The sequence below is a fragment of the Podarcis raffonei genome, chromosome 7 (genome assembly GCF_027172205.1).
Source record: "Podarcis raffonei isolate rPodRaf1 chromosome 7, rPodRaf1.pri, whole genome shotgun sequence".
NCBI lineage: Eukaryota > Metazoa > Chordata > Lepidosauria > Squamata > Lacertidae > Podarcis > Podarcis raffonei.
The window spans coordinates 88,899,648-88,924,066 of NC_070608.1; the positions used below are offsets into that span (position 1 = coordinate 88,899,648).

A 24,419-nucleotide genomic window follows, 5' to 3' on the forward strand; every position below is an offset into this window, starting at 1 on the left:
TGAAAACCCTTGTTTTTTGCTTCCCTGGCTGTAAAAATGACAATAGTTTGCTGTCTTTTTGTGACAGCCAAAGCCACCTGCCCAAGGTGGATGCACCTCTCTACCTAATGCTATGTCTAGCTCTGACACACATGTGCACTTACATGCATCCTTAGAAATACAACATCCATTGCCTTTTAAAAAGCCATTTCTTACACTCTGAGGTAGCAAGAATACATAATGTACTACAAATCTAATAAATAGTTTGTGTATGCAAATGCTGTGGCCCCCTCACCACCTCCTGTGTGGTTCCCACTGAGTCCTGTGACTTCTTATAGGGTTCTGGATGTTTCTTATAGTTGATTGGAGGACTGTGGTCAGCACATCTCAGTGCATACGGAAGGAGAATGGTGGAGAAGAGCGCTTGCAAGTTTCAAGGTTTTCCAAAGTTCTTGGTGGTGGGAGGAACGCATTGAGTTTCCCAGTGACTATATGATAGTATTATTAGCTAACCCACAACCTCTCTGGCAATTCTGGAGGACAACTCATTTCTGTGGGGGTTGAGGATGGTAGAAAACTCACTTAAGATACTCCTTAAAACTGTATTTCCTCTCCCTTTCTATGTCCAACTGAGTGGTAACGTATTTCTAAAGGGATGGTATAGTGGTGGGGCTCAAGGCAACATAGCAATCCCAAGTGCTTTGAGGTAGGTCAACTGCAGTTCTATAACTATTGGAAAGAAGAACATTTGTAGATCTTGAAACCAAGGCCACCATTGTCCATTTGGATCCATTAAGTGTATTCATTCACCTCTACATGGTTCTATCCTTATTTCAGACATCGTGATGTATCAATATATCTCCCAGCCCTCTTCTGCTTGACTGTTTGGTGCCACCCTTTTTCATAATCTTCCACCATAGAAGATATAAGTTCAGAAGTGATTGGAGCATCAGATCTCCTTAACCAGTTTTCTGCTGGTGTGGGCAGAAAGCAGTGAAAGGGAGGTCATACACACACAATGCTCTTTTCTGAACAGTACTAGCATTGTATTTGGGGACTGCACTCCCAATGAGTGGATTCTTCAGGACTTACCCCGTATTTTTCGCTCTGTAACACGCACCCGACCATAACACACACATAGTTTTTAGAGGAGGAAAACAAGGGAAAAAAATATTCTAAATGAAACAGTGGATGTATGATTTTTGTGGTTCATGCTGTGGCCACAGACATGTGATCTGATGGTGAGTTTGGGGTAGCCCAATGCAAAAATCCTGAGGATCCATGTGGATCCGTGCTTTGTAACCACGTTTTTGCACCACTGCGGCCCCAGGCAACAGTAGGTGCATGATTTTTTTGGTGCAAGCTGTAGCCATGGACATGCTATGTGATCTGATGGTGAATTTGGGCTGACCCAGTGCAAAAATCCTGAGGATCCATGTGGATCTGTGCTTTGTAACCACGTTTTAAGTGGTGAGGGAAGGAAAAGCACTCAAGGGACAAGGAACACGTGTGGGGTGGGTGGAGAAGGATGCTGTTAATAATGCAGAAGAGGGATATAAGGGGAGAAGGCTCTTATAAGAGGAGTGGGGAGGAAAGAGGGACAGAGAGCCTGCTTGCTTTAAAGGAGCCAACCGGACAGGAGCCGCTTACACTCGTGTAAGCGGCTCCTCTCCTCTCCCGCTTTGCTCCTTTAAAGCAAGCAGGCTCTCTGTCCCTCTCTCCTCCCCACTCAGCGGCTCTTCTCCCGCTTTGCTGTTTCAAAGTGAGCCACGGAGGAGGGAAGGAAGGGGAACCATGGATCCTCTGCTCACGACTGCAGCAGATCCCCCCCCCCGCGACCCGTAGGCATTCCCTCCATAACGCGCACAGACATTTCCCCTTACTTTCTAGGAGGAAAAAAGTGAGTGTTATGGTGCAAAAAATACGGTACTTGAAGATTCCTCGTGTGCCCACACGGGGGGTTGGTGGTTCTTGGAGACTAAGAATATGTTTGAACCATTGCCTCATGCTTGCTTTTTGTTTGTTCCTCTTCGTTTCCATACTATTCAGGAGATACTGATTTTTAAATCAGCAAGGAAATGATGATTTTTAACTAACTTAATTTTCCTGTTTTGTAAACAATGTATTTCCTTCGCAGATCTGCACACTGATAATCACACATCAATTAAAGCATAGTTGTTGCAAATAAATAAAGTCTTTGTACTACCTAGGTCATGCAGCCAACAAGCCATTTGCCCTCTCACAGAATGATGTCTGCTTACAGACAATAAGGACAAATAGTGGAATTGCTGGATTTTTCTTTGACATTATCTGAACATATGGAAGAACACTAAGGGTAAGCTAGTGTCTTTAAATGCAGACTTAACCCAATCACAGGGCTAGGGTTGTGTAGGTGAAGATGAAGAATCACCATTCCTACCATGCATGCCCCTGTTGTACTTCAAATTACACCCCCTCTTCCTGCTTTATTTGTGATTGGGGAAATTCAACATTTACTGTCACAAGTAGTTTGACCCTAAGCAGGATTATATCATGTTTCTCATATATCCTTGGGCAAGGCCGGATTGAAGTCTGATGAGGCCCTAAGATACTGAGGGCGAAGGGGCCCTTTATATGTCCAGCTGTCCTTTGTCAACAACAAATTGTTGCTGTTTTTTGTGTTGAATATATGCTATATGGTAATTTATTGACCTAATAGGTATCTAAAGCCTGTTGCTGTATGTACCGTAGGTTTTATTTTATTTGATTTTTATGTTACATTTTGGAAATGTACATCCAGTTTTTTCCCTTTGATTTTTTTTTGGGGGGGGCACCAAGAGAGTGGGGGCCTAAGCTATAGCTTGTGTAAATTCGGCACTGTCCTAGGGCATTCCTTGGGAAAACAACAGATGCATCCGCAAGGATTATCCTTGCCTCCCTTTCCTAAAATCCCAGGTTGTGTTTTTTCTTTTATTTTCAAAATTCAGACATTTTGTTGTGATCCACCCCCACCCCAATGTAGCCAGATTACAAAAATGCTCTGGGAATATCCGTTGGTGGTATTCAGTCTTACAAGCAATTTAAGGAGCTGCAATGATGTTATACATCTGTGCCAGCAGCTTGTTCATTACCTTCACTTTCTGCTTCATCTTTGTGTGATGGAAGATTCAAAGGGACGGAAGAGGTGGTGCAATAAAATATTTATCTGACACATAGGCACATATGCATTAACCTTTCCACTCCTGTTAGTGCTTGCTGGCAATATGCTGTGAAACCGCAGAATTTGCTGATGGCGGAGAAGTGGCAGAACCACCAGCACCAATTTCAGGCAAGATCACACCAAAGTCAGCACCGATGGCAGACTGGGACATTGCCAAGCATGAACTCCAGGTGCTGCTTAGAATGACAGAATCATATAGTTTAAAATACAAAATAGAAATCTAAAATGAAATGTTGTTATTGTTTATAGAATCATAGAATCATAGAATCATAGAGTTGGAAGAGACGACAAGGGCCATCGAGTCCAACCCCCTGCCAAGCAGGAAACACCACCAGAGCACTCCTGACATATGGTTGTCAAGCCTCTGCTTAAAGACCTCCAAAGAAGGAGACTCCACCACACTCCTTGGCAGCAAATTCCACTGTCAAACAGCTCTTACTGTCAGGAAGTTCTTCCTAATGTTTAGGTGGAATCTTCTTTCTTGTAGTTTGGATCCATTGCTCCGTGTCTGCTTCTCTGGAGCAGCAGAAAACAACCTTTCTCCCTCCTCTATGTGACATCCTTTTATATATTTGAACATGGCTATCATATCACCCCTTAACCTCCTCTTCTCCAGGCTAAACATGCCCAGCTCCCTTAGCCGTTCCTCATAAGGCATCGTTTCCAGGCCTTTGACCATTTTGGTTGCCCTCCTCTGGACACGTTCCAGTTTGTCAGTGTCCTTCTTGAACTGTGGTACCCAGAACTGGACACAGTACTCCAGGTGAGGTCTGACCAGAGCAGAATACAGTGGCACTATTACTTCCCTTGATCTAGATGCTATACTCCTATTGATGCAGCCCAGAATTGCATTGGCTTTTTTAGCTGCCGCGTCACACTGTTGGCTCATGTCAAGTTTGTGGTCAACCAAGACTCCTAGATCCTTTTCACATGTACTGCTCTCAAGCCAGGTGTCACTCATCTTGTATTTGTGCCTCTCATTTTTTTTGCCCAAGTGCAATACTTTACATTTCTCCCTGTTAAAATTCATCTTGTTTGTTTTGGCCCAGTTCTCTAATCTGTCAAGGTCGTTTTGAAGTGTGATCCTGTCCTCTGGGGTGTTAGCCACCCCTCCCAGTTTGGTGTCATCTGCAAATTTGATCAGGATGCCCTTGAGTCCATCATCCAAGTCGTTGATAAAGATGTTGAATAAGACTGGGCCCAAGACAGAACCCTGTGGCACCCCACTAGTCACTCTTCTCCAGGATGAAGAGGAACCATTGATGAGCACCCTTTGGGTTCAGTCAATCAGCCAGTTACAAATCCACTGAGTGGTAGCATAGTCAAGACCGCATTTTACCAGCTTCTTTACAGAATATGATGGGGCACCTTGTCAAATGCCTTGCTGAAATCAAGGTAGGCTACATCTACTGCGTTCCCTTCATCTACCAGGCTTGTAATTCTGTCAAAAAACAAGATCAGGTTCGTCTGACATGACTTATTTTTCAGAAATCCATGCTGACTATTGGTGATCACAGCATTCCTTTCTAGGTGCTCACAGACTGTTTGCTTAATGATCTGCTCCAGAATCTTCCCTGGTATTGATGTCAGACTGACTGGGCGGTAATTATTTGGGTCCTCTCTTTTCCCCTTTTTGAAAATAGGGACAACATTTGCCCTCCTCCAGTCTGCCGGGACTTCACCTGTTCTCCAGGAATTCTCAAAGATGACTGCCAGTGGTTCTGAGATCACATCTGCCAGTTCTTTTAATACTCTTGGATGCAGTTCATCTGGCCCTGGAGACTTGAATACATCTAAACTAGCCAAATATTCTTGTACTATCTCCTTAGCTATTCTGGGCTGTGTTTCCTCTGCTGAATCATTTGCTCCAAATTCTTCAGGTCGGGCATTGTTTTCTTTATCGGAGAAGACTGAGGCAAAGAAGGCATTGAGGAGTTCAGCCCTTTCTGTGTCCCCTGTTTGCATGTTTAGTCGTTTAGTCGTGTCCAACTCTTCATGACCCCCTGGACCAGAGCACGCCAGGCACGCCTGTCTTCCACTGCCTCCCACAGTTTGGTCAAACTCATGCTGGTAGCTTTGAGAACACTGTTCAACCATCTCGTCCTCTGTCGTTCCCTTCTCCTTGTGCCCTTCATCTTTCCCAACATCAGGGTCTTTTCCAGGGAGTCTTCTCTTCTCATGAGGTGGCCAAAGTCTTGGAGCTTCGTAATCTGTCCTTCCAGTGAGCACTCAGGGCTGATTTCCTTCAGAATAGATAGGTCTGATCTTCTTGCAGTTCATGGGACTCTCAAGAGTCTCCTCCAGCACCATAATTCAAAAGCATCAATTCTTCAGCGATCAGCCTTCTTTATGGTCCAGCTCTCACTTCCATACATCACTACTGGGAAAACCATAGCTTTAACTATATGGACCTTGTTGCCAAGGTGATGTCTCTGCTTTTTAAGATGCTGTCTAGGTTTGTCATTGCTTTTCTCCCAAGAAGCAGGCGTCTTTTAATTTCGTGGCTGCTGTCACCATCTGCAGTGATCATGGAGCCCAAGAAAGTAAATCTCTCAACTGCCTCCATTTCTTCCCCTTCTATTTGCCAGGAGGTGATGGGACCAGTGGCTATGTTCTTAGTTCCCCCCCCAAAAAAAACTAAGATCAAAAAATGAAATGAAAGTAACCATAGAATCTTAGAGCTGGAAGGTGTCCAAGTGTCATCTAGTCCAATCCCCCACAATGCAAGCATCTAGGCTAAAGCTTCCACGACAGACGGCCATCCAACCTCTGCTTCAAAACAAACCTCCGAGGAAGGAGAGTCCACCTCCTCTTGTGGGAATCTTCACCTGCCAGACAAGAAAGGAGCCAGTCTGGCTTCTGCAGGGAGGGAGTTCCAGAATGAGGCACAGTATAGACTATGGTGGGTTTTTAAATGATATTTGGTTTATTTACACATATATACAACCTGAACCTAGATGGAGGGACTGCAGATTATTCACATCCTATGGGGGTCTGGCTTCCCCCTTCAGGGTAGCATTGCATTCAAAGGGCAGCAAGAAGCCATCCTCTGTCTCTCTTTGTTCCAGCTAGTCCTGCCCAGCTCACTTGGACTTCTGCCCCATCTTCTCATTTTCTCTGCCAACCAACTCCAAGGACCTCCCCAAGCCTTCGGCATTCAAAGCTGAAGCCCTAAACCTTGCATTTTCCTCTTTCCACTAGCACCCAGCCAAGAAGGGGCAGCACCACTCCCCTTGGCTCTCCAGTGGTTTCCTGGATGGCCACCCCTGGCTTTTGTCCCCTGCTAATGGCCCAGCGGGTGGCGTTGTGGGTAAAACCTCAGCGCCTAGGACTTGCCGATCGCATGGTCGGCGGTTCAAATCCCCGCGGTGGGGTGAGCTCCTGTCTTTCGGTCCCAGCTCCTGCCCACCTAGCAGTTTGAAAACACCCTTAAGTGCAAGTAGATAAACAGGTACCGCTTTATAGCGGGAAGGTAAACAGCGTTTCTGTGTGCTGCGCTGGTGCTGGTTCGCCAGAGCAGCTTCGTCACGCTGGCCACGTGACCCGGAAGTGTCTCCAGACAGCGCTGGCCCCCGGCCTCTTAAGTGAGATGGGCACACAACCCTAGAGTCGGACACGACTGGCCCACACGGGCAGGGGTACCTTTACCTTTAAATGGCCCAGCCAGCCAGCTCTGCCTAGCCACCGTGACTCTTTAGCATAACTCAGCGGTCGGCAACATGCGGCCCCTGGGCCAGATGCAGCCCATGAAGACCGTTTTACTGGCCCACGAGCCGCCCGCGCAGATACCAGAAATCGCATCTCTGCATGTCCGGACACTGAAAATCACTTCTGCGCAGGCACGATTTTTGGTGTTTGGGTATGTGCAGAAGCAATTTCTGGCGCCGCAGACATGTACAGATGCGATTTCCGGCGTCACGCTGCACCAGGCTTGGCCACGGATGATCTCCGTGGGAGTGATCCGGCCCATGGCCGGCAAACCTTGCCGACCCCTGGCAAAACTAAATCCAGAGGGCTTCCCTGTCTGGCAAAGTTTAATCAAACCTTGATTAATTCTAACTTTTACTAAATCCAGGAGCTGTGGGGAGGAGTTGGCACCCAGGAATTTAGGGGAATGAGGCCCCCTCCACAAACTCATAACAATATATATGTTAAATAGCTCTTAGGGGGATACCCCCCCCAGTGCCCAGTCTAGTGGGCATGCTTTGTTGCCATGGAACAACGACTGACTGCTTGGGGAGGGAAAATGGAGAGGAAATAGAATGAAGTGCCTGGAACCCTGAACAGAAGCACTTCACACTGCAACGTTTTGTTGCAGGTGACACATGTATTCTTTAATCCTGTGATCTGTTAAACTAGAGGCTGATCCTGGGTGTGCCCCCCTTCCTTTCAGAGATCAGGAAGCAGTTTGCAACAGGGATTGTTGTTTAATAATGGGAACAGTAATCCCGTTGGTAGATTAAAAAGAGGTGTTAAGGTTTCTGAACATTTTCTTTTTTCCCCAGAAAATGCCGATGGTAAAGAGAGGAGACCATTTTTAAATCCACATAATAGACATTACCTTTTGCTTATTACATTGCTGATGGTTTCTGTTTTCAACTTTTATTCTGTACCTGCCCCATCCCATTTCCACAACTGGTAAAAACTAAGATAGGAGCCATTGGATGTAGCAGCTCCGCCTAGTATGTGCTGTTATTGTTTTAATAAAATAAAGACCATTTTACTCCTTTAGTCTATCATATAGTACAGTGGTACCTTGGGTTAAGTACTTAATTCATTCTGGAGGTCTGTTCTTAACCTGAAACTGTTCTTAACCTGAAGCACCACTTTAGCTAATGAGGCCTCCTGCTGCCGCCGCTCCACCAGAGCACGATTTCTGTTCTCATCCTGAAGCACTATTTCTGGGTTAGCAGAGTCTGTAACCTGAGGCGTCTGTAACCCAAGGTACCACTGTATGCTTTTATATGCAAAGTTATCCACAATGTTGTTTATGTTCTTAATGTTGTAAAGTAAGTTTGCATCTCATATGCAGTTATTTGTTTCTTATGTTTCTGTCTCTTCCAACATTTCCATTTTTTGTGCCTTCAACATTTCTGAAAATCTTACATCTGTAGCCAAGGAAGAGAAAGGATTTTCTTGTGCTGGAAATCCTTTTCCTTCCAAACTTTCTTCACTGCCATTAACCTTTTTGCTCCCAGGTCCCCATTCTTTACCCGTGTTGACACTGGGAGGAGATCTAGATTGTGCCTTGAATCTTTAATATTTTAATAAAAATAAAAATAGTTCCATGTTACAGCTTCATAGTTTATGTTTGGTTTGATACTTGAATTTCTCTATCTATAATAAACATGTAATAAACATGTTCCATATAGTCGTTGCAAATCAACACTGGGATTACCTATGCTCTACTTTATGAAGGTTTGATACAGAGTGAGTGCCACTTTTAAAAACCAGTCCTTTCTTCCATCTGTCTTCACAATAATTATCAGTTGTGAGTATTTTGGACATTGTTTCCATTTCTACAGAAGCAAATTCTGAGTACAACCGTTTCTGAAGACGGTTGTCCCACTTTTCATTGCTGCCAAGGGATGACGGAGGCTTTGGGAGAAAGGTTTCAGAGTTAAAATTCTAAAGTGGTGGCTTTGTTATAGTGCAGTGCGAAGGAGGGGTTTTGGTGCTCTTCCTTTGGGGCGAGTGTAGGGTTGGGGAGAAAGCAATTATTGTTTCTTGCCCATGGGCCCATTGAAAAACCAACCTAGATTAGGTGACTTTAAAAAAGATTCAACATCATCCCCTGTGGATTATACTATGTCTATCACTGTACCAGATTCCAAATGAAAAATTAATAGACTTGGCCCTGCCTGCAGGCTTACAACTGAGAAAACTCAACACATGAGGGGAAAGGAAATGGGATAATGTGTCAAAAGTTAATTAGGAAAAACAGAGACTGCTGGCAGTGAAGGGGAGACTGATTCTTTACACCAGAGCTTTCCAAACTGTGTGACACATTAGTGTGTTGGCGTCTCACACAAATGATCCCTGCTCTCCTCCCAGGGCTGGAAAGGGGTACGTTTACCTCTGGTTTGCTAGTAAAACTGAATTACTGTGTCACAAAATGATGCACATCTAAAAAGTTTGTCAACAACATGAAAAGTTTGGAAAGCTCTGGTCTAGACGGACCAAAGGTCTGACTTGATGTGGGGAGGCTTCTTATGTTCTCAGCAGGATATTCACAGTTTGAATTCTACACAGGAAAGGACAAAGGGACAATGAAGCTTATTTTGATGCTGGGGAATTGTTGTTATTTTTGTTACTATATATTTATTAAATTTGCTAGTCATTTTATCCTGCCCAGGGCAACCCAAAGCAACTTACAACCAACCAACGAAACCAACAATAAATCCCACATAAATACATTAAACTAAGAGGACAGAGAAATACATTAGAAACACCCCACCCTCTTCAAAAAGGCCACATATAGTTAAAGGCCAAATGCCTGATTATAGGGGAAAGTTTTTGTAACGAAGGTGCCAGGCGAGCCTCTCTAGGGAAAGTATCCTCCAGGCGAGGATCCACCCCAGAAAAGGCCTGTTCTCGTGTTGTCGACCTCCGAAACTCTCATGGAGGGGGCACATGAAGAAGGAGCTCAGAAGATGATTGTTATGTACTGAAGTTCTCACCCTGGGCCAGCAGGGGGATACTGTAGATATGCAAATGAAGGATCAAAAGTGACGTTCAGTGATTGGATAGTTTGTATGCAAATGAAGGATCAAAAGTGACGTTCAGTGATTGGATAGTTTTAGAAAGTTGCAACAGTTACGATTGTTCTGGAGCTCTATATAAGCAGGCTGACTGAGCTCCTCAGATCAGTTCTGTTCCAGCTTACAATAAAGAGCTGCTTTGGAAGAATCGCTGTGTCGTCTGATATGTTCGCCCACAAAACCAGCATTTGAATTGGGCCCAAAAATTAATTGGCAGCCAGTGCATAGTTCAGTTTAGGAAGCTCTAATGTAGTATTTCAGCACATAAAGAAAAAATGTGTGATAAAAATAGTATAAAATACTAAATATTAATGCAGCTCATTGAATAACCACTGCTACAGAGAAAGAATTTAGACTAAAGGTTATTGGTGACAGTGAATACCAAAAATGTACATTATCAGTATTTAGGATGTTTGATGTAGGGAAGATTTAGGAAACTGAAACAAATAAATTGTATGTTCCCTCTTTAAATTGAGCTCCATGCCAAGTGTCAAGGAAAATTTAAATGGTATGGTTGCAGAAGGAAACAGTCTCTATTGTATTTTATGCTTATAAATTGATCAGCTGGTAGGCTGTGGCTTTTCAATGCCCCTTGCCAAAACACAGGCATGAACGCAGGTGGTCTGCTACATAGATACCTGAGGTTTACAAAGGACTGTATATCTGTGAACTCGGTATTGGCAGCTTTTCAGGTTTTACCACTCTTCTTGGTCGCAATTCCCAGGATTTCTACCTTCATGTCAACTGAGTCATTCCTTTGAGCACTAATATGATAGAAGCATTGTGAACTTAATTTTGGAGCATATTGTTACCATTACCATTTACTTTCATAATAATTTGCCAAACATGGCATATGACAGATATTTTTAAAAATTCCGGTGGGAGGTATTGGGGCAGGGGGCAAGAGCAAAGGGTGTATTCAGAGGTGGAGAATATTGCCTTAGTTTTCTTGATTATAATGCTAACACTTCTCTCCTGTTTTCTAATGATTCTTTCACACTGCAGTACCTATTGTATTATGAATTGTGGCTTTTTAACCAATATACCGGCATGACATGCTGAATTTCATTCACACCCATGGCCATGGTGTGACACAACAATGAGCAACCTTGGACAGTTTTCTATTCCCCCAGCCTTCTTCTCACACATGCTTCTGTTGCCCCCATGTCCCCCCCCCCATGAAAAGAGCAGGAAAGAACACTATGCTGACATACTGCCCAAAATTTCGTAACTTTGCCCCCCTTTATTTTTTGGGTTAAGGGGGATCAAATAATACAGAAATAAGTGCTAAACATGCACTATATCCCATTAGTTTTGCAGAAGTGGCTTTTACGTCATATGAAAGCTATAATATGATGCAGCAATTAAGGAATCCTCAGGGTAAGTGAATAAACTGCAGTGAGAATGCAGCCTAGGTTGGGTTTCAGAGCACATGTGTTAAAACTACAGTGGTACCTCGGGTTACATACGCTTCAGGTTACATACGCTTCAGGTTACAGACTCCGCTAACCCAAAAATAGTGCTTCAGGTTAAGAACTTTGCTTCAGGATAAGAACAGAAATCGTGCTCCGGCAGCGCGGCAGCAGCAGGAGGCCCCATTAGCTAAAGTGGTGCTTCAGGTTAAGAACAGTTTCAGGTTAAGTACGGACCTCCGGAACGAATTAAATACTTAACCTGAGGCACCACTGTAATTTCTCCTGTTTCTGTCTCTCATTTGAGATCTGACCATTCACAGATCTAGTGAGGGGCTATCTGTTCACAGATCACTCCTTCCAGAAGCTAAAGAAGCTCTTACATTAGAGGGAAATCTCCTGACACCAGCTACTGGTCTTGTCCAGGGCCTGTCATATATGGACTCTGTTGTACCTTCCTCTAAATTCTGGAGAGGAAGGAAATCCAGCTATCCCTGTTGTCCCTCCTGGTGATTACTTTTGTGGGGGAACACAGATAGATCCACAGGAGGCAGTGTGTTTGTGGGTCCCTGGATTGAAAGGTGATTTCTTTTATTTTGACTGTTTGAAGCTGATGGCCGTCTTAACAAGAATTATTTAAAAGCAGCTTGCATTCCCAGTGGAATGCATGTAGCCAGACAACTGATCACCCAGTTGCCAGCAGTCTAAGGAATAAGGTAGGATGAAAGCGGACGCGGCACAGCTGCAGCGGCCTAATGAGGATTGGTGGCAGCAGCGGGTGTTGAGGCATGAGTATGACACCCAGAGCTGTGCTACGTGTCAGAGGAGATAGAAGCAGCTCCAGTTGGATTTTATTATTCTATGTAGGCTGGGCTGGATGAATCCCTAGCCGGAATTAATATTGCCGGAAGAAATATCAACAACCTCAGATATGCAGATGACACAACATTGATGGCAGAAAGTGAGGAGGAATTAAAGAACCTTTTAATGAGGGTGCAAGAGGAGAGCGCAAAATATGGTCTGAAGCTCAACATCAAAAAAATGAAGATCGTGGCCACTGGTCCCATCACCTCCTGGCAAATAGAAGGGGAAGAAATGGAGGCAGTGAGAGATTTTACTTTCTTGGGCTCCATGATCACTGCAGATGGTGACAGCAGCCACGAAATTAAAAGACGCCTGCTGCTTGGGAGAAAAGCAATGACAAACCTAGACAGCATCTTAAAAAGCAGAGACATCACCTTGCCAACAAAGGTCCGTATAGTTAAAGCTATGGTTTTCCCAATAGTGATGTATGGAAGTGAGAGCTGGACCATAAAGAAGGCTGATCGCCGAAGAATTTATGCTTTTGAACTGTGGTGCTGGAGGAGACTCTTGAGAGTCCCATGGACTGCAAGAAGATCCAACCTATCCATTCTGAAGGAAATCAGCCCTGAGTGCTCACTGGAATGACAGATCGTGAAGCTGAGGCTCCAATACTTTGGCCACCTCATGAGAAGAGAAGACTCCCTGGACAAGACCCTGATGCTGGGAAAGATGGAGGGCACAAGGAGAAGGGGACGACAGAGGATGAGATGGTTGGATAGTGTTCCTGAAGCTACCAGCATGAGTCTGACTAAACTGTGGGAGGCAGTGGAAGACAGGAGTGCCTGGCGTGCTCTGGTCCAGGGGGTCACGAAGAGTCGGACACGACTAAACGACTAAACAACAACAAGTTACCTTGAAGCAGAGCCAGCCCAAGACATTTTGGCACCTGAGGCTATCCACAAGATGCACACATACACACTGCTAGGCAAGAAGTGATGAGGCAAGATTTTGGGAGGAGACCAGAAGCACCTTCTGTTCACCATGAGGCTGCTGTAGAGGTGGCATTGTGGAGACTGCCAGGAGGCAGCAGATCTGGCCTCCAAGGACTGTGTGGCAACTGTTGCTGCCACAGTGACAGCAGCAGGTGATGCTTTTGGTGGGGGCTGAATCTGCTGTCCCTGCCGATCCTGTCACCTGAGGTGGTTGTCTCACCCTTTCCTGCCTTGAAGGTCCTTCTGGATTGAAAGGTGAAGAGAAACAACTAACTAAAATAGGCAGATGGTGGTGGCTGCTCTAATGGAGAGCTTCTGTGGTGTAGTGCGATGAAAGTGCCAGACTAGGACTGGAGAGACCTGAGTTCAAATCTTCAGTCAGCCATTAGCTCACTGAGTTACCTAGGGCCAGTCAGCCTAAGCAACCATAGCTCATGGAAAACATTGCGTTATACAGTTCCCTTTACTTTCTTTAACCTAGATATCCACTAGACTGCAGCATTAAACCCCAATCTAACCATATTTGCTGCTGAAAACCTGTGTTTGTCAACTGTGTTTTTAAACTGCTCAAGCCTGTTATTCTCTGTGTCAAGCAAGAGTCACTTTTGCTTAATTTGTTAATCACTGTATTAAATCAGAAAATGATTTATCTAGATAGGGCATTTGAATATGTGCATGTTGTTCTAGTCCTACACAACTCCTCTACTCGCTTCATTGTTCTGGTGAGGTTTTAGGGTGGAGGTTTCTGGCTTCAGCTTCCAGGCATAAGGGCAGTTAAATAATCCATTTAACCAAACAGATTAGGCATATTTTCCATAGTTGCCCCTGGTGTCTAATTCAAAGCTTCAAACTGTAACTCTTTATTAAGTGATTCTTGAGTTTTCCAGATACTTTGGTACCTCGGGTTACATGCGCTTCAGGTTACAGACTCCGCTAACCCAGAAATAGTGCTTCAGGTTAAGAACTTTGCTTCAGCATGAGAACAGAAATTGTGCTGTGGAAGCACGGCGGCAGCGGGAGGCCCCATTATCTAAAGTGGTGCTTCAGGTTAAGAACAGTTTCAGGTTAAGAACGGACCTCCGGAACGAATTAAGTACTTAACCTGAGGTACCACTGTATTGCTAATATATTCTCTTGTGTTGACTAGTGCCTGGCTGGAATATTTTCTGGGACTCTTTTATAAGCCGCTCTGAGGTTCTCACACCATACATTTGCAGTGCTATTGCGTCACTTTAATAGTCACGGTTTCCTCCTAAGAATTCTGGGAACTATAGTTTGTTAAGGGCACTGAGAATTGTTAAGAGACTCCTATTCAGAGCTACAACTGATCCCTCTTCACAGGACACTGGGGAAGTGTAGCTCTGTGAGGGGAATATGGGTATCTCAATAGCTCTTGGCACCCTTAACAAACTACAGTTCCCAGGATTCTGTGGGGGAAGCCACTGTTAAAGTGATATAGTAATGCTTGGTGCAGATGTGGCCTTAATTGCTCCATAACTGCTTAAATGAAAAATCTTCCACTCAAAAGCTTTCATTATATTATCAGTAAATAATACAGCTACTTTAAAAACATAATACTTTTTCCATAATACTGATTATCCTGTGGGTGTTAGTACCTAATATAAGCACTGGCGGAGGAACAGGAGTGCGGAGGGAGCGGACCGCCACCGGCACCAGTGTTCCGGTAGGGTGCTATCGTGGTGCCCCCTCCCCAGACACACGTTGCCACCCTCCTGCGCGCCGGGCACCATGCCCCCACAGGCAGCACATCACGCTCCCAGAACGCATGCCACGCCCCTGGGATGCACACCACGCCCCCAGGGGGGGCACCAGCCACACCCCACCTGCTCTCCATCCCTGGTAGCAGAGCATGCAGCTTCACCACTGAATATATGGCCCACATTTGATGGTGATAGTAAGTGGCAGCCCACTTGCCAAAATGGATTGTAAAGTTCTAAAATTATAGTTTTGTAATATTATTGAATAGTATGAAGTAACCAATAAATTAATCTCTTCTTTCTTTGAGCATTATGCATTTCTGACCTTATTTCAATAATATAATTTATTTATTTATTGTAGACTCTCACAGAAGTTCAATTTAGCAGAGAAATAATTTATCATATTCAAAACAAAAAGTCTGTGGAGTAGTGTGTTGCTTTTAGGCTAAAATATATACTGACATGGGAGTACCTTCCATTAATTCTTATATATGTTAGCTATGTAAATATAAGGGGATGCGGGTGGTGCTGTGGGTTAAACCACAGAGCCTAGGGCTTGCCAATCAGAAGGTCGTGCCAACCTAGCCATTCGAAAGCACGTCAAAGTGCAAGTAGATAAATAGGTACTGCTCTGGTGGGAAGGTAAATGCCATTTGTGGTTCGAGGACCTGACCCCCGCAATGTGAAATGAATACACAAGGACACATGATATAAGGTTAATGGGCAAGGAAAGGCCACAACTTTATTGATTACAGCAGTGAAAAGGTATTGGCTTAGGCATTGGATCTCTAAAACAAGTGGGTTTATTCACCAGTAGGTGGAGCCTGTTGATGCTAATCCAACTATAGGCTCTCCCCTGATGTCACCGAGGGTCGTGCCATGGCCTCCCGCCAAGCAGGCATCGGACAGAATACACGACCGCCAGATTCCTTTAACGGAATACCCAAAAATTGAAGGCATAGGCGATGGCCACACCTAGCCCTTCGACACACCACAACACATTATTCCAATGCCTAACCAATACCACAAAAGTTGTGACGATTGCTACGAGGTAGGCGAAAAAACCAAAAGGCCTAATGCCAAATGGAAAAACTCCTACCAGGCCCCCTGGACAACCAGGGCGACCAACCTAAGGTCCATAGCAAGGCCAATGACCTAAGCCCTAACTCAAAGGGAGTGGAGGGTGGGTGACTTGCGACGAGACGACGGCGAAGAATGAGGCCGGGGAGAGGCTGGCGCTGCAGCAAAAGGCTGCTGAGCACGCCCCCTCGGAGGCACCTGGTTGGGTGCCTGCCGAGGGGAGTGGGCGCCAGCCAGGAGAGGTGGAGGCAGGGGGCTAACGCCCCCTGCTAGGGGCGGTGCTCGGGCTCCCGCCCACAACCACTCCCCTCTCTTCCAGGGAGGAGAGTCTTTCTGTGCACTGCTCTGGTTCGCCAGAAGTGGCATAGTCATACTGGCCACATGACCCGGAAGCTGTACGCCAGCTCCCTCGGCCAATAAAGCGAGATGAGCGCCGCAACCCCAGAGTTGTCTGCGACTGGACCTAACGGTCAGGGGTCCCTTTACCTTTACCTTTTTATGTAAATATAAGCTCGGAAATTAGTTCAATTGTAGTATGTGCATAGTTCTTGTGTTTGCTTGTGGTTTTATTCATTATTATTAAAAAACCACTTTTACCACCCAATCCTGATTTCAGTGGGACAGTCTTAGATGAGGGTAAACATAAAATAACTCTTAAGAACTCAAAGTCTTGACATTTATTTATTTAATTGCATGCTGCTGTTTATTATTTTTGCTGTCTAACATAAATACCTTAGTTCTCTTATTCATTTGTTTTCCTTTAGGTGATTCTGATCCTTACCAAGTATTACCACAGTGATATGGGCAAAGTATTGGAGAGCTCTTTGTGGAGGTATGTTATTGTCTCATGCACTCAGTATGTGGTCAGATAGAGTCACATCTTGCTGTTTATTTCTTTTGTTCTCTTCAAAGAGCAGCTTGAAAAACTTGGAAAGACATTTAAAGGTTTGGAGCAATAGATACTCCTCTGATGTTACAATTTTAATAATAACTAGAGATTACAGGAGAGTATTTCTTTTTCGAGAGTGGTACCTATTTGTAAACTTCCAGAGCCTTAATTTTGTTCAGATCTCTTCTAGCCTTATGTTATCTTATTTATTTTAGTTGTGTAAATAAATGGGCAAGTAAATTAGCTCAGGATGTGGTATGTGCAGTCTTGGGTGCGTTAGTTTGCTTTATAAACATTTTTACATGTCTGCACATGTTTACTCAAAAGTAAACCATACTGAACTCAATACTTTTTAACAGTGTTAAACACTGCAACATTAATGATGATTAACCTTTAAAACCTTGATCAAATACATATATGCACTAGCACACCCCACCTAATGCTTCTAGCTGTTCTTAATGGATGTGATGAATTTCTTACTATATTCATGCACTTTTTTTAGTCTATATTTAAATCATCCACTGATTTTAATGGGGGGAAATCTGCAAGAGATGACTGCAAGTTACTTAAGATTCCATTTACTTCAGTGTGATTCATACTCAGCGGCAGAGCATGCCTTCATGGCGCCCGGAGGGGGGGGCATGTGTTTGTGCACTGGGGGAAGTACACCATCTCAGTGCCCATTTATTTTATTTTGTTTTTTCTAACTCTTATTTATTGGTTTTTCACACAGAAAGAAAAAACTTTACAAATTTTAAGATGTACTGTAAATTACTTTATCCTTTGACTTCCCATTCTCCCCTTCCATGGTTTCCATATTTACTCTTGAATGCTGCATATTTCGCATATACTATTCAATACATCAATTTTAACCTATTTATCTTAATAATTAATGCTGTTGCTTGCTCATATTTCAAGTCCTGCATGTGTTTTCATCTTGCTATAGTAGTTCTTTAAATACTCAATAAAAGGTCTCTAGACCTCAAGGAGTTTTTCGTCTTGATCTTTTGTTTTGATCTTTAATTTTTGCTGTTAATCTTGCCTGTTCCACATATTCTTCCTTTGTTGGAACTTCTTCTTTCCATCTTTGGGCATACAGTATTCGTGCTGCTGCTGTGATATACATAAATAAGTTAACCAACTCTTTTGGTACATCATTATCTATAATTCCTATAAGAAAAGCTTTGGGTTTCTTGGGAATCATCAACTTGAACATCTTTTTAATCTCATTCTATATAATTTCCCAATAGCCTTTAACTATTTTTACAAGTCTACCACATTTAAGTGGCCATTTACATTTATTTGTTTACTACTGCCTTTTTGTAATTTTACACACCAGTCTGATGAAGGGGGGGGGGTGTAGAAGTAGAACTGACCGATCCCAACCCTTGCTGTGCTCGCCCTACCCAGGCTGGAAGGCTGGAGGAAAAAAGAGGGGCTTAGATGTGTCATGTGGGCACATCTAACCCTCCCCCCCAAAAAAACCATGGCCCAGTATGCCCTTTGTCCTCTCCTATCCCAGTTGGAGTACTTATGGCTCCACTGAGCACTGGTGGCTTCCCCAGTGGCAACAGATCTCTGCTCTGTCTGCAGATCTCCCTTTCCTCTCCTTCCCTCACCTGTGAGAGGGACAGCAGCAAACTCCTGTGGCTCTCTTCCGAGGCCGTAGGTGTGCACCCTTAAGGATTTTGATGGGATTGCTGTTATTGTGGTGCAAATTTATTTTGTGATCTCATGTTTTTGTGCTTTGTGCTAGCATGCTATGAGAGCATTCTGCTACTGTTATTGGGGAGTGTTGTTTTGTGTACAAGAGTGCCAACTTGAATAAAATATTGTGGGGGCCCAGATAAATGCTGCCCTGCATAATCAATCACATAACACAGTGCACACACACCATTTGAGTGGGAATGCCCATCAACTCCCAGCCCCCTCAAATATTTTATTGTGGTGGCTGAAGCCCCCACGGTCCCTAGGAGTTGGGTCCTATGTTTGTGTATATGTCTCAGTGTATTTTAAAAAAATAATGTATGTGTTTTTGTGTAGTATTACAATTCATTTTTTTCTTGGGCTTAGGTTTTAAAATATGCTGTAAGTCAGTCAGAGACATTTGTGCAATAAGCAATTAATAAATAATAACAATAATCTTAATGTTTTAATATCCTGTCTGGCTGCTGCAGTTTAATTGTTTTGTGACCATGTGTTATTGGTTATAATTATAATGTTTCTATGTAGCTGCACATTTGTTTTGTGTATATGTTGCTGCGTAATTTAGAATATGATTTGTAAGCTGATTTTATTGTAAGAAAGTTTTCCTAAAAGGGAAGATTCATGAAGTAGATCAAATAATGGGCTTAGTCCAGAAACACTGGAGAAAATAAAAACATACTGTACTTCTTTTGGAACATGTGCTAAATGCTTATGCATCACTCACTGTCTCTGCTTTAGGCTTAACCCAGAACAGGTTAAATCAAACCTCCTAGTGCAGATGAGCCTCCTACCAACACTGCCTTTGATTTCCTGGGCTGAGCATCAGTTGCTTGGCTCCCATCCAGTCCATTATGGATTACTGATTATCATGCATGAGCAACGCAGAAGTAACAAGATTTGCGGCAAAATACAACCTATGCTTCTGAAGGCATTTGCAGCATCTCTCTTAATTCTGTAATTTTATCAACACGGAAACACTGAGATTATGGTTGTTTGTTTTTAAAACCCCTGTGATTAAATTTTATAGGTATTATCAAAATGCCAGGCATGATGAGAGGTTGTGGTAGAGGTTGGTGGAGTGTGTGGTGGAAGCCCATGAAGGGGTGCAAAGAGTCTTTCTGTGTGCTGTGGACAGAGGCCCAGTTCTACCACTGCAGGGTCCTTCTCCACAGAGGCCATGTCCAGTGTCAAGGGCACTTTGCACAAGCACTGCCACATGTGCTACACACTTTTTTGGGGACATACAAGTAAATGAACGCCATCCACCTACATGGTAGAAAGTAAAGGAATTGTTGGTGGGGGGACTTAATCACTGAACTGTGCTTCTTCTGACAGCTAGTCTACTTGCCCTTAGAATTCAGTGGGAACCATAAACATATTAAGAAAATAATGCACTTAGAACACAGTTGGAGTGGAGTCCCTGGGACCCAGTGAATTTGGCTGGAATTTAGCCTAGTGCTAAGGAGCTAATTCTGTAATTTCTTCTAATGGGATGATCTCCCCTTCCCCACGTGTGCTGTTCTGGGGGTTCTCATTGCTGTGGAAGGTGGGATGATTAAAATATCCCCTCACACCCAGTTTAATATTCCACCATTCTTCAGCAGAGTTTATTTCTTTCAGCAAAGTAAGCGGCTCACGTTTATGTCAAGCAAAGCTTTAATAATAAAGAAAATTGTAACACAATAACATACTATCTGAGGGAAACTAAAACAGCATCATAAGGCAGGAATGAGACAAGAATGAAGAATGACAGTTTGTCTCTCTAACTGAACTTAACTGAGCACACAAAGGGAGGGGCCAATTCCGGAGCAGAACACCAAAGCCACACCCACCAGATGCCAGACATTCTACTATTCGAATTAGGCCCCAGTGTTTTTCTAACACTCATGACCTTCCAGAGCAGATTTGGGGAGGCCTGGGGGTGGCACGAGGCAAGGAGAGAGAAAAGCCCCATTATGGGAGTCCTTGTGCTGGCTTTCACTAAAGGTACAAGGTAGTTGAATCCAGACCTTAATGTCGCAAAAGGGAGGCTGATTTGCTATTGCTTCAGGGTGTCTGTTATTAGGGCCCCAAGGGTCACATTACAGGGAGTTGTACAGGCATAAGACAACTGAATCCTTTTGTCTTTGTGTAGATGGCAATGACCTTTTCTGTGGCACTCCAGAGTTGTGCCTTAGCAGGGGCTTACACAAGAAAAAGATGGGGGGCGGGGACTGGGACAGGAAAAATATTACAGGGGAGGATGTGGTTTTGCCACTCCAGCCCCAAGGAAAGTCTGCTGGAAGGTAAAGAGTTGCCCTAGTTACTTCCACCATGGCTGGTGAGGGCTGGCAGACCTGGCTTCTCTAGTGGTGCCTCCTGCCTCTTTCCCTTCCTTATTTTTCCTCCTTCCAGCTGCTCCCCTCTGCTCCCCCCCCCATCCTGCCTGCAAGAGGGTTTTGTTCTTGAAGCTGCAGACTGGCTCTCCTTCTTTGATGAGTCGTCCTCCCAGCTGCCATCAGCTGCTCCTTGCCGCTTCATAATTGCAGTGCTGTGCAGCCGCCATGGGAGAAGCTCATTTTGTTTGCCAGCAAGGGTGCTGGCTTAAATACAACTTTCACCCTGTGTTCCTTGTTGCTGGGATGGAGCAGGCAGTGATATGTGACTGGAGCTGGCTGCGGTGTCCCTGAGATCAGGGCTCTCATTCTCCCCACCATCTTAAGTGAATGGATGCCATTCACCTTATTGGAGGGCAGGGGAATGAATGGCCACTGCCAGTGCTTTTTTTTCTAAAAAATGTTTAGGGGTACTCTCATTTTGGCTGCTCCCCCTTCCTCTTCCCTACCCCCAACCCCTGGACGAGGGACTCGAGGTGGCAGTGGTGCTGAGAGGGCGGGCGGCTTGAGCGAGGAGGGGCCAGTGCTCGCTGGCTTACTCTAGCCCGGCAAGAGGAGGAGGAGCAGTGGTGGCGCCATTGTCTTCACCTCTTTGGGCACAGGCGGGGAGAATGATGGAGCTCCAGTCTGCGCTGCTACTGTGGAGACAGCTGGCATGTCAATCCGTCCGTTGGTCGGTCGGTTGGGGCAACACAAAATGTTTAGGGGTATGCATACCCCTGCGTCCTCCCAGAAAAAAAGCACTGGTCACTGCCAAACATATCTTTTGGGGACTTAGCTATACAGCTGAAAGATAACATTTTAAGTGCCTTATGAGGAACGGCTAAGGGAGCTGGGCATGTTTAGCCTGGAGAAGAGGAGGTTAAGGGGTGATATGATAGCCATGTTCAAATATATAAAAGGATGTCACATAGAGGAGGGAGAAAGGTTGTTTTCTGCTGCTCCAGAGAAGCGGACATGGAGCAATGGATCCAAACTACAAGAAAGAAGATTCCACCTAAACATTAGGAAGAACTTCCTGACAGTAAGAGCTGTTCGACAGTGGAATTTGCTGCCAAGGAGTGTGGTGGAGTCTCCTACTTTGGAGGTCTTTAAGCAGAGGCTTGACAACCATATGTCAGGAGTGCTCTGATGGTGTTTCCTGCTTGGCAGGGGGTTGGACTCGATGGCCCTTGTGGTCTCTTCCAACTCTCTGATTCTATGATTCTAAGTGCACTTTAAGTGCATTATACAAATGTGACACTAGGTGGTGCAGGTGAGCTTATGGGGAATTCCATATGTATTTTAAAATGTTTTTTTTAAAAAGCATTTTCACAGCTTTTTAATTTATGTGTAGATTCAGCCTCTGTGTAAATTAAAACTGACCATGAAGGTGGCAGCTTCAGGGGCAGTGGGCAGGTTCTGCTCCCACCCTTGTGGCACTCCTGTGGTTTTACTTTCTCTCTATGGCAGGAAGTTGCAGGCTGCATGAGGCAGCAGCCTTGCCCTCTAGCTCTCCTGTGTGTGTGTGTGTGGGGGGGGAAATCTCTGCCTTCCTTGCTCCTTTCCACACCTCATGCACAAGAGCAATTCTCAGGCAGTGGATGCTGCTTCCGCTGCTGGAGAGAGAAGCCAGGCAAGAAGACTTGGACTCACCAGAGAGAGTCTCTTCCTGCTTCTTCACCTCAGTCATGGCAACAGCCCTCCGACTGGGCTGCCCTCACCCCGTATTGTGGAGGGAGGCTGGTTGTGGGCAGCTTTGAGAAAGCAGCGGCGCATCTTTAAAAACCTGCTCCCTCCCTTGCCTGTCTACACATTGTTCTGCTCTCAGTGGTTGATTTGCCTAAGGAAGAAAAAAAAGAAGCATATTTTAACACATAATGCCTTCTGCTGACCTGTAAGGGCATATAACAGGGTCCCGTAAGCAGATAGACTTTGTATTTGTGGGCAACTGGAGGTGGAGAGTGTCCAAAATTATTTATTACATTGCCCGCTATACACAGAACCTAGGAGGCACTTTTCAAATCCCTTGTTTGTCCAGGAAACCTGCCTCTCCCTGGTGGAGAGGGTTCTCTGGCTGCTCAGTGATGCTAATGCTCCAGTAACTTATAATGTGGTCCTCTTTGCACTGGCGGCAAGAAAGATCAGGAAGAAGAACCTGGACAAAATTGCAGTAAACTGTAAGGGAGATTCAGAGAGATAGGAAAATACTGTATGCTGTGTGGAGTCCCCATTCTATGTGTGAATCTTCATTTTATGATTTTGATTATTCAGGCACTGGCTCTGCTTTTTATATACAGTTATATAGATATTTCTTTTCCTGAAAGTGTTTGTATGGTTTTGTCATGACCTTTGGCTAGTGCAATAAAGCTTATTTACCCTAACTAGAAAGAATTAAACAAGAAAACTTTTAACACACAAAGTTTTCTTTTTAATATATTTGGTGGTTGGGAGACTCTCCTGGTCCTAATTATTGCTTTTTATTTTAGAAAAGTAGGGAGGACTTTAAAGGTTTGGGTTTCATTGCATCCTCCCAAATTCAAGGGTGCTTGGTTTATACAAGAATTTCCATGGTAGTTTCTAAAGTGCCAACAGATTTAAAAAGAAAGTGTTCTCAGGCTCTCAGTAGATGGCAGAATTGATATCAGGCCTATTCAGGGAGGTGCCATGGTGATAAACTGGTGTTGGAAGCTGAGAGGAAACAAAATGCCAGTGTTCTGTTAAGCTTCTGCAGATTTAGCCAGCTGCAACTAAGTGCTGTGGTGACAAACAAATTAAGAATGCCACAGATTAAAAACAAAGCATTGTCTATGTAAGGACCAAGGCCTGGTTAAATTGCTAAGGATGGCGCTCACTCCATGCATGTGTTTGTGGTTTTTGAAAGCAACAGTAACCTAAAATGATGTTTTCCTAGCAAGGTGCCCACCAGTGTGCATCAAAATATGGCCACAATGATAAATTATAGCTGAATGGGTAAACGAGTGGTCACCTCAGCGACCATTCCCTGTTGTTTTAACCGCCTCCTGCCTTGGCCTTGGCCTTGGCCTTGGCCTTGGCCTTGTTTATTGGAAGGGACAAGGTTCTACTCCTCTGACCTAAAGGATCATGTTTGCTGTCTGGGGACCCAGATAAATGTCACTGAAGGACCAGAGACAGCTGTGACGCAATGTGCCTTCCACCAACTGAGGCTGATGTGCCAGCTGCTCCTCCTCCCAAGCAGAGGAAGCTCAGCCACAGTGATCCACACCTGGGTATCTTCAGATTAATGACCACCAATGCTAGTCGCCAAAGAGCACCTTAAACCTAGGTTATGGTCGCCTCAAAGGAATGTCTGTTTTCAGGGGGTTGGACCGGATGACCCTTGGTACCACCCAGCACTACAATTCTATCATTCTATGATCTCATCTACATTGCTTGACTGTAGCTTACACTTACAACAATTCACTTGTCCCAGTATGCAAAGAATGAGAAACACACACAGTAGAAATGGAAATGGTATTACGATTCGCAGAGATGTGGACAGA

General features: G+C 44.4%; 1 protein-coding gene across 1 annotated transcript in view; it reads left to right on the forward strand.

The window, feature by feature from the left end:
* Positions 1-24,419, forward strand: part of SORCS2 (sortilin related VPS10 domain containing receptor 2) — a 122,361-nt gene that overhangs the window by 2,303 nt on the left and 95,639 nt on the right. Inside the window, exon 2 of the mRNA XM_053397582.1 lies at positions 16,710-16,777. Coding sequence (XP_053253557.1) covers positions 16,710-16,777 — 68 coding nt within the window. The remainder of the gene's footprint in view (positions 1-16,709; positions 16,778-24,419) is intronic.